Source organism: Sander lucioperca, chromosome 12, assembly GCF_008315115.2.
Source record: "Sander lucioperca isolate FBNREF2018 chromosome 12, SLUC_FBN_1.2, whole genome shotgun sequence".
Taxonomy (NCBI): Eukaryota; Metazoa; Chordata; class Actinopteri; order Perciformes; family Percidae; genus Sander; species Sander lucioperca.
This window is the reverse complement of record NC_050184.1, coordinates 23,519,367-23,530,326: the sequence shown is the minus strand read 5'-3', so window position 1 is coordinate 23,530,326 and position 10,960 is coordinate 23,519,367. Positions and strand designations below refer to the sequence as shown.

Here is a 10,960-nt window from a genome sequence, read left to right as displayed (position 1 = left end):
CTGATCTGTAGATTTCTATTCATCTGCAGGATGTCAGATCTTTCTCTTCTACCTACAGCAGGTATTAGAACTTTGTAAAGCTGCAACCAACTCCTCTAACAGTCAGAGTTTTTTATTAGCTGTATGACCCTTCATTTCCTTCCTGATGTGTAGTTTATTTAGAGGAAGTAAGACGTACTTGTAATGAACTATATGTTAAAGAAAGTCTGTCCTAAAACAAGAGTCACATGCTCATCTGTATATTGGTAGAGTTTTGCCAAAATATTATTATCACCAGAGAGAAGAGAGTCTGCTGAAAGTATTAATGTGGTTTTTATGTTGGTATGTAAATGTGTGTTGGCATTAAAGTGACTTTAAAATAAAGGTGTGTATCTGTGGTCTAGATCTATGTAGCTGTATTATGCAGCGAGGATGTCAGAAGTGACGTCTTTGGTACCCATGAACAGAACCAGTTGTTGTTGTTAGAGTCAGAGTGATGGAGGGGGAGGAGAGGAGAGCTGTGGGTCTTGTGTTTGGAGGAGGGACTCCATCATTTAAAGAAGTAACTAGTTCCTGGTTTGCCAGTGAAGAAGGAAGAGAGGCAGCGGTAAACCATCTTCGTCTCAACATGAACGTCCGTCCCACTTTGATCTGCTTCTTCTTCCTCTGTGAGTACATTCACTTTGGATTTCTCTCACTCTGTCCTGCTGTTGTTTTCTGTCTTTTCTTTATTGATCAGTGGTCTAACACTTTCTCATGACAGCTTTCTATGTTGAAACATGATGAGGACCCATCACTGACATAGAAACAGCTTTAATAAGGGATCTCTTTGTGGCCAGTATGGACAGAAGAACTAAAACTCTACCAATGAACAGATGAGCGTGTGACTCTTGTTTTAGGACAGACTTTCTTTAACATATAGTTCATTATGTAGGTGTTACTTCCTCTAAATAAACTGCACATCAGGAAGGAAATGAAGGAACAGACTCAGTTTACATAAAACTCTGCTTCTAACACTAATATCTTTTATTAATTTATGTTTTTATATGTACATGAGTTCAGTCAGAGTGAGTTCTTTGTTTTGATGAAATTAAACAAAAGATCATGATCTAAGCTGGTGTAGTTTGTGGTTGAAGTCTGGACTCTTTTAAGTGCAACATTTAAAATTTCTACTCAACAAAAGTTATTGATGTTATTTTAGTTTTTCCTAGTTTCCTGTTTTATTGCTGCTCCGTTATGTTTGTTCTGCTGCATATAATAATAATAATTATACATTTTATTTACGGGAGCCTTTCATAGCACTCAAGGACACCTTACAGTTAAAACAAGCAAAACTACAGATAAAATATGATTAATTTAAAACAAACACATTTAAAAGATTGAGATTTAAAATAAAAGCAAACAAAGCATTCTATCCATTATTTTGATGGAGAGTGGAGTCATGTGGGGTAGACCCTTCAAAAAAGGTGGGATTTGAGGGAGGTTTTAAAGGTGGGTAGAGACTCTATGGTACGGATGGATATGTTGTGTCTTAAGGTTGAGACACACCGGCCAGACGGCGACCCTCAGCAGTAAAGCCAGTGTGACTGATCAGTCTCCCCGAGTTGGTCCAAAAAGTTCCTCAGAACACACCGAAGCGACGAGACGTAATACGTCTCCATAACAGCAGGTAGCGCTAATCTGTGTTGTCGCCCAAAAATGAAAACCGGCAGCTGATTGGACGAACATGTCACGTGGGTCTGGTTTCTCTGGAAATTCAAAGCCAGACTGTCGTTCAGAATACGATCTCATATTGGACTAAAATAGTTCACCGAAATGTGTTTCTGAAAACATTTTAAGAGAGAAATAGGCCGTGCAGCTGCTGAATCTGTCTTCATTTCACATCGACAAAGGTCAGTTTAAAAGATTTTCATTAGAGTTTGAGCCGCGTTCATCATGCTCATCCCGCTCGCCATTTCCGGTAATTGGTCATTGAGTCCGACTGCCCACTGGCCGATTCAACATGTCAAATCGGCCCAAATGAAGGCCGACGGCTCCTCCGACTGACGACGGCACGGAACATACCGAACAGACTCGAGTCACTGACTCGACAGAACAAAGACTGTTCACTCTGGTAGACAATAACCATCCATTCATCCATCCATCCATCTTCGTCCGCATATCCGGGGTCGGGTCGCAGGGGCAGCAGCTCCAGCAGGAGACTCCAAAACTTTCCTTTCCAGAGCCATATTAATCCAGCTGGACGTCCCTCCACCTAGTCCTGGGTCTTCCCCGAGGCCTCCTCCCAGCTGGACGTCCCTCCACCTAGTCCTGGGTCTTCCCCGAGGCCTCCTCCCAGCTGGACGTGCCTGGAACACCCCCCTAGGGAGGCGCCCAGGGGGCATCCTTACCAGACGCCCGAACCACCTCAACTGGCTCCTTTCGACGCGAAGGAGCAGCGGCTCTACTCCGAGCTCCTCACGGATGACTGAGCTTCTCACCCTATCTCTAAGGGAGACGCCAGCCACCCTCCTGAGGAAACCCATTTCGGCTGCTTGTACCCTGGATCTCGTTCTTTCGGTCATGACCCAACCTTCCTGACCATAGGTGAGGGTAGGAACGAAAACTGACCGGTAGATCGAGAGCTTTGCCTTCTGGCTCAGCTCTCTTTTCGTCACAACGGTGCGATAAATTGAATGTAATACCGCACCCGCTGCGCCGATTCTCCGACCAATCTCCCGCTCCATTGTCCCCTCACTCGCGAACAATACCCCAAGGTACTTGAACTCCTTCACTTGGGGTAAGGACTCATTCCCTACCTGGAGAAGGCACTCCATCGGTTTCCTGCTGAGAACCATGGCCTCAGATTTAGAGGTGCTGATCCTCATCCCAGCCGCTTCACAATCGGCTGCGAACCGATCCAGTGAGTGCTGAAGGTCACAGGCCGACGATGCCATCAGGACCACATCATCTGCAAAAAGCAGCGATGAGATCCCCAGCTCACCAAACTGCAACCCCTCTCCACCCCGACTACGCCTCGATATCCTGTCCATAAATACTACAAACAGGATTGGTGACAAAGCGCAGCCCTGGCGGAGGCCAACCCTCACCTGAAACGAGTCCGACTTACTGCCGAGAACCCGGACACAGCTCTCGCTTTGGTCGTACAGAGATTGGATGGCCCTGAGAAGGGACCCCCTCACCCCATACTCCCGCAGCACCTCCCACAGTATCTCCCGGGGGACCCGGTCATACGCCTTCTCCAGATCCACAAAGCACATGTAAACCGGTTGGGCATACTCCCAGGCTCCCTCCAGGATCCTTGGGAGAGTGAAGATCTGGTCCGTTGTTCCACGACCAGGACGGAATCCGCATTGTTCCTCTTCAACCTGAGGTTCGACTATCGACCGAACCCTCCTTTCCAGCACCTTGGAGTAGACTTTACCGGGGAGGCTGAGAAGTGTGATACCCCTGTAATTGGCACACACCCTCTGGTCCCCCTTTCTGAAAAGGGAAACCACCACCCCGGTCTGCCACTCCTTAGGCACCGTCCCAAATTTATTTATATCCAAGACAACAACTCCACACCCAGAGCTTTCAGACAGGTGGTGGGAGGAACCGCTGGGGTTACAGAGATAATAATATAACATGTAATACAGAACAGCTGACATGATAAACCAAGGTCAAGTATAGAAATATGAAGTTTAGAGGAACATCATTACTTCCGTTTGGTTTCCATTTATTTGAAGGAAGTTTCTTGTTGGATCAACATTTGATATCATTTATATAATCTGAAAGCAGGCGCTGCTGGTGTAACAGAAATACAATATTGTGTATTAATATAGTATAAATATTAAATCTGCTCTATATGTGTGTGTCCCTACAGGGCTGAGTGCTGTCTCATCAGCTGCTGGACGTCAGTACTATTTTGTTTATGACAGGAAGAACTTTACTGAAGCCCAAAGATACTGCAGAGAGAAAGACGGAGACCTGGCCACTGTAGACAACATGGAGGTTATGAAGATCCTGAACAACACGGCAAATTTAGACAACATGTTCTACTCCAACAACAGCTACGTGAGTTCACTTTTCTCTCTTTCATCTCAAAGTCTTTCTGACAGCAGGTTTGAAACCCTCCATAGGAACTAATAACTAAATGTAGAGCAGGAAAAAGTAGAATATTTATCTTTGAAATGTAGTAGAAGTCTAAAGTGTTTGAGTTTAACCTTCAGCAGACAGTGTTTCCCTGCTGAGCTGCAGCAGAGGGATGGAAACAGAAGAAGATTATGTGTTAGAAAGACTAACAAGACATTGAAACATAGAAACAACTAATGCAGTAAAACAAAACTAAAACATCACAAAACAGTATTAACAACAACAGAGATCTATGTTCTGGAGAAGCTAATTGAAAATCAGTTTGAGTGATCAGAAACTATCTCTGGTAATGAGTTATTAAAGGAGGGTAACAGAATGAAGGAGTCCTAGAGGATCAGACTGATAGTATCAAGACTGGAGATGGAAAGATTAGGTAAACATCTGGTCTTCAACAAACAGCTAGAGCAGAGTCTAATTCTTTATATCACAATCAGAGAGCCTGGATAGGACTGTACGATGACCATGTCCCCAACCCCTGGAGGTGGTCACTGTCAGACACAAGTTTCTACAAACCCGGGGAGACGGAGTTCAGACGATGGAAGACTGGACAACCAGATGTTGGATACAGTAGAAAAGTCTGCACAGTGATGCGTCCTTCTGATGGACTCTGGGACGACGTCGGTTGTGACGGCAGGTGGTATCCAGTCTGTGCAGATGTCAGAGGTGAGAATATTAACTAGTGAAGTTTCCCTTCTCTGCTTCTCTTTGCCTCTTTGTTTTCATTATTCAGGCCTCTGTAGTATCAGTCAGTCACTCTGACAAAAAGCAGCTTTCACACAGGTTAGTGCCATTCAAAGAGCTTTACAGCTGACTGAGCAGCAGATAATAAGACGGCAGGAATGAGAGCAGTACAACAGCTCAGTGGTTCATCAGCATCACCACCAGAGGAAGACATATTATATTATATTATAGAGATTGGACTCGTGCATGTTCACGTGCACACATCTTACAATATAAACAGATCATGTGTGTTTAATTAACCTGAGAAAATATTCGTATGCAGAAAAACAACAATATAATCTTGTTTTTTAGATTGTTTTGTAGATTTAAGGACATTTTTATTAATATGGAGAGACTGTTAAGACATAAAGTTATTCATTAGTTTATTGATGTGGTTCTTTATATCTCAGTGGATTTATTGTAGATATTATAAAGACATGAATCACAGATGTGGATGGATGGGAGGTTGTATGTTATGCTGCCTCTACACTTCTCTGTGCTCCATTTTCAGGATCAGATGTGACTTTTGTCATCGTCGCCCTAGCCCTGACATGGACTCAAGCCCAGAGCCACTGCAGAGCTCACCACACAGACCTGGCCAGTGTGAGAAACATGGCAGAGAACCAGAAGGTACAGGAGATGCTTTACGGAGGAGGTGTATACTGGTTTGGCCTTTTCAGAGACTCCTGGAAGTGGTCAGATGGAAGTACCTCCTCATTCAGCTTCTGGAAGAACGGGCAACCTGATAACAACAACGAGACTTGTGTGGCTGCAGACTTCAGCCAATCAGGAGCCTGGGAGGACTGGCCCTGTGACATGGAGAGAGCGTTCATTTGCTACGGTCCAGGTGAGTGCTAACCCGGGATTCAGACAGCTTTTACATTTAGATTCAGGACAATAGGGATGTAACGATATACTCAACTCACGATTAGATTCAGGACTTTAAGTTGATGATACGGTTTTCTCAAGATGTTTTTAAAGGGGTGGTTCAGAATTTTGGACATAGGACCTCATTTCCAGGTTAGCCAGTGTGTTATTTATCAGTGGAGACAGTTTTCAACACTTTTCATTCAGTCCTTCCAGTTGCAGAGTTAGCTGGTGCTAGGCTAGCGCAAGTCAACGGTTTATACTAGCCTGCCATTAAAAACAGTCTTACCCACTCCACAGTACACCTGAAGCAAATCAATTATAACACCAGACTATCGATGTAAATGTCTGTGTTGATAGAATAATGTATTGCAATAGTTATACTTTGTTCCCTGTAGTTGGTAGCATAGGCTACAGCAGCAGAGAGATATTACCTAGGCTAGCGGTTAGCCCAGCCAGGTATCTACCAAGAGTGTAGCTATACCGTTAGCTAACGTTGTCACTCTCCACAATGCATTGAACAGTAACGTTATCTCCACTAACGTTGCCAGTGCAGTACTACTAACCAGAGCAAAGTAAAATTCTGCCACTGCTGAGAAACTAGTCCCTCAAAATGTAATGTGATCATTGAGATGCAAGGTTAGTTTTATTTCTAACATTATTCTATCAACACAGACATTTACATCGATAGTCTGGTGTTATAATTTATTTGCCTCGGGTGTACTGTGGAGTGGATAAGACTGTTTTTAGTGGCAGGCTAGCAGATACTGTTGACTTGTGCTAGCCTAGCACCAGCTAACTCTGCAACTGGAAGGACTGAATGAAAAGTGTTGAAAACTGTCTCCACTGATAAATAACACACTGGCTAACCTGGAAATGAGGTCCTATGTCCAAAATTCTGAACCACCCCTTTAACAGAATGAGTGAAAATCTTCCTTTATTTCTATAAACTGTGCAGAACAACAGATGTGTCCTCTTATCAAAAGTGACTCTGAAACTGTATTTTATCTTAAAGAACAAAGTTAGATGTTTAAAACAAATCCCTCATCTAAATAACTAAATTAATAGAAACAAATCTCTTCAAATAAATAAACTAAGAAGACGTAGTGACGTCTGAAGTCAAACAAGGTCAATCTAAAGTAGATTACGCTCTAGGACGTTTAAAAACTGCATCAACATTCATTTCTTATCTCAACCGGTTGTTATCTTCACACATTTCTATCCATATTTAACCATCGTTACCTCCCTAGTGCTAACCTGGGACTCTAAACACCAAACATGACTGATAGATCGATCGATCGATAGATAGATAGATAGATAGATGGATAGATAGCTGACCAGGTCTGACTCAGAACTCTACAGGTGTGGTCTGGACAGACCTTTGTCTCGGGATCCTTATCGCTAGTTTAGGATCGTTGTCACAGATGGTGAGTTTCATCTTAAAAGTGAAAATAATTTGTGTCTCACTCACACACACACACACACACACACACACACACACACACTCACACACACACACACACACACACACACACACACACACAAATGCAAACGCAGATCTGAACTTCTTTGTATCTGCATATTTTTGTTGTTCACAGCTCCGACCACGTCTCAACCATCATCAGTCCCATCAACCTCCACAGCTCCACACACTGAGACACCATCACCCAGAGGTACATGTACACACTGAGACACCATCACCCAGAGGTACATGTACACACTGAGACACCATCACCTAGAGGTACATGTACACACTGAGACACTATCACCCAGAGGTACATGTACACACTGAGACACCATCACCCAGAGGTACATGTACACACTGAGACACCATCACCCAGAGGTACATGTACACACTGAGACACTATCACCTAGAGGTACAATTGGCGGTCACATCAAACCTAGTGACAATGTACGTATTTTAAGGGTGTTGGGAATAGGTGCACAAAAATGGCTTGCTAGTGCCCCCTAAAATATTATAAAAATTGAGCCCCTGCAGTACTTTTAACGTAGACTAACGAAACGTGGTAGACATATGTAGCATGTCACGACGTACAAAAAAGCTCATCAGAGCCATACCCTAAACCCAACAGGAAGTCCGCCATTTTGAATTAAAAGTTCAAAATTAGTGTGATTTTGGCCATTTCCACATGTCGTACTTTAACGAACTCCTCCTAGAGATTTCATCCGATCAACTTCAAATTTGGTCTGTGCCATCTTAAGACGTTAAAGATGAAAAGGTATTAAAAGAAAAAGGTGTCATTGAACTCAGCAAAGACTTCCTTCTTCATTGGTGATGGTTCGGCCCGCCCCCTTTGCTTAAGCCACGCCCCCTTTCATAACTGGTGACCCATTGAAGGTAGAGTCTTGTGTGAAGTATCATTGAACTCAGCAGAGAGTTTCATTTTGATTGGTGATGGTTTGACCCGCCCCCTATGCTTTGGCCACGCCCCCTCTCACAGCTAATGAACTGTATGAAATAGTCTTGTGTGAGGTATCATTGAACACAACAGGGAGTTCTTTTCATTGGTGATGATTTGCGGTGGCTGAGAGTTGCGCAAATGCACGGTCACAAGGAGCGACGTCCGCCAGTAACCCCGACGCGCACAGAGACGCGAGGGCCCGTCCAACGCTGCTTGCAGGTTTAATATCTAATTGTCCTTCCAGCACGCAGCAAAGCCTTTCTGCAGGCTAAAATGTTTACCTCTTTGTCAAAATGTTTTTTGTCCATCAGCTAGGTGGAATGAATAAATACTACATTACCCATGAGCTTAAGTGCATGAACGGGGGCCTCGAGACCTAAATATTAAGTCATCATAAACTAGGAAACATCCGTAAAACCGATTTCTCTTCACACAGGTTGGATGCTGTATGTGGTCGTGCCTGTTGTTATCATTGGCATCATCTCTGTGTTGGCGCTGACCATCATCTGTATTCAGAGGAAGTGCAAACCCAACGGTGAGAAAGCAGTAAAAACTCAACTAGAAACTTCCCTTTTCTCAGGTCGTGGTTTTTACCACTTCAACAATTCATGTTTTTGTTCTCACAGTGTTCCTCTGTTCTGTATTTCTCTGGAACAAATCAACACGAGGACACAGCACCACAAACCTGAGTTACACAACATTTAATGAACAGTAACTTGGTTAAAGAAACATACAACATTCTCAGAAAACTAAATCCTATACACAGGGCAGGTAGAAGGACGTTTCAGTGGCTGCCAATACATATACCATGTTTGCAGGTTTTACCAACTATTAGGATCTGTTCAGATGACCAGTAGTGTGTCTCAAATCGCGCACTGCCTTATGTACTTACAGGAAATGACATCACAACATCTCAGTCCTCCTTCTTCTTCTTCTGTGAAATTGTGAATTGTACCAAGGCAGAGCATTCCCAACACTGTTGTCACTCGTGAAAAACACATTTCTGCTTTGTTCATCAAAATGAATGTGATTGTTGTTATTGTTGCTTGTTTTTGCCCTCTGTTTTATGCAACCGTAGACTTACCGGTATGATGATATTCATACTTTTGCTCTTAATTCATTGTAAAAAATAACCCAAAATGGCAATTTTTTGTTATTTTAGCAAAATCTGAGCAATTCAAATGGTGTCCAACTGACATAAAGAACATACATAGAAAATAGTCATATTATATGTTTATATAAGGGTGTTTACTGCAATAGCTATTAATTACAGTGACAATACAAGAGTGAAAGCAGAGGCAACCCAATAGACATTTAAATATATCCCATTGTTCTATTCATTGCTGGCCCTGTACTTTGATGGGGAAAGTGATCTGATGGTGGACTTCAGACTCTCCAGGAGATCCTTTAATGGTACATCCTCGGCACGGCGTGTGACCATGGCTGGGGACCCGTCATCGAGGCCCTTGTCTTCCTCTTTTGGCTCGCCAGCGGTACCTCTTATCGTGGGTTAGCCAGAGCCTTTGCTATGCCCCGGGCCACTGTGCACTGTGCTGTCCACCAGACCAGCAGGGAGTCCTCTCTCTCCTCCCCCAGGTCGTTGGCCTTCCAGCAGAGGAGGACTTCCCTCAAGTTGGCAGCATTGACGGCCACGTCTGTGTCCCTAACGATTATATAAGTCAGGACACAAACAGCACTGTTAATACGTTATAACATAGCATACATTAACGTACTGTAACATTACTACTAACGCTCGCAGCTTAATGTATATCTACAAGATCACACAGCTAACGCTAAAATTGTCTACAGTGAGGACGATAGTTTAACACAACAAACAACCGTATACCACAACACATGTAACATTAGCTAGGTTATAACTTATTTACCAGTGGTTAAACCAAAGATTATAGACGTACCCGTAACTTCTTTGGTTAAACTGTGCCGCTGTTAGCTAGCTAAGGTTAGCTAAAGCTAGCTTGATAGCACATCAAATTACGGTACAAATTAACGTTATAATTCGCGGTACAAAAATCATCACCGACTCCAAAATTAACCAAATATACATAAACAGGTGGCTTATATGTTATACAAGTATAGCAAAAGACTAATGTTCAACTTACATTTGTAATACTCCGTGGGTCTCGCTGTCGCGTATTCGGCCGCCATTATCGAAAGTTTTTCACCTTTTGTTAGCTCCGCCCCTTCCGCTACGTAGCCAAGATGGCGACCGTTGAGGGTGGAAAGTGTCCATCGATCCACACTCAACTTTTTGACCGTTATGAGTGCACCATCCGGGTACTTGTAGTGCACTGCATTTACCACACTTCGACGAGTGACAGATTGAGTGTACTCAAATAGCTAGTATAAGTACAGAAGTACGTGATTTGAGACACACCTCATGTGAAATTAGTTTCTCAGGCTACAACGTGCTAACAGCCACCAAGAAGGCAGTAACTCAGTCAGTAGGGAGTTGGGTTGGGAACCGGAGGGTCGCTGGTTCAAGTCCCAGACCAAAAGTATGGTGGTGGACTGGCAGCTGGAGAGGTGCCAGTTCACCTCCTGGGCACATTCCAAGGTGCTCTTGAGCAAGGCACTGAACCCCCAACTGTTCGGGGTGCCTTTCCATGGGCAGCCCCCCCCCACTCTGACATCTCTCCATTAGTGCATGTAGAGGTACTGAGCATGGGCAGCCCCCCCCCACTCTGACATCTCTCCATTAGTGCATGTAGAGGTACTGAGCATGTGTGGGTAATTCAGGCCTGTGTGTAATAACAACAGAGTGAAAACATTGTAATTTCCCCTTGTGGGATTAATAAAGTATACATTATCATAACTGT

The 10,960-nt window shown here is 43.6% G+C and overlaps 1 protein-coding gene across 1 annotated transcript; it reads left to right on the top strand.

Annotated features, from left to right (window-relative positions):
- Window positions 1–483: 483 nt before the first annotated feature.
- Window positions 484–5,696, top strand: LOC116059909 (lymphocyte antigen 75-like). The gene is made up of 4 exons (XM_031313180.2): window positions 484–647; window positions 3,845–4,035; window positions 4,548–4,776; window positions 5,345–5,696. Exons 1-4 carry the CDS (start codon window positions 608–610, stop codon window positions 5,689–5,691), a joined length of 807 nt encoding a protein of 268 aa, XP_031169040.1. The 5' UTR covers window positions 484–607; the 3' UTR covers window positions 5,692–5,696.
- The last annotated feature ends 5,264 nt before the right edge of the window (window positions 5,697–10,960 follow it).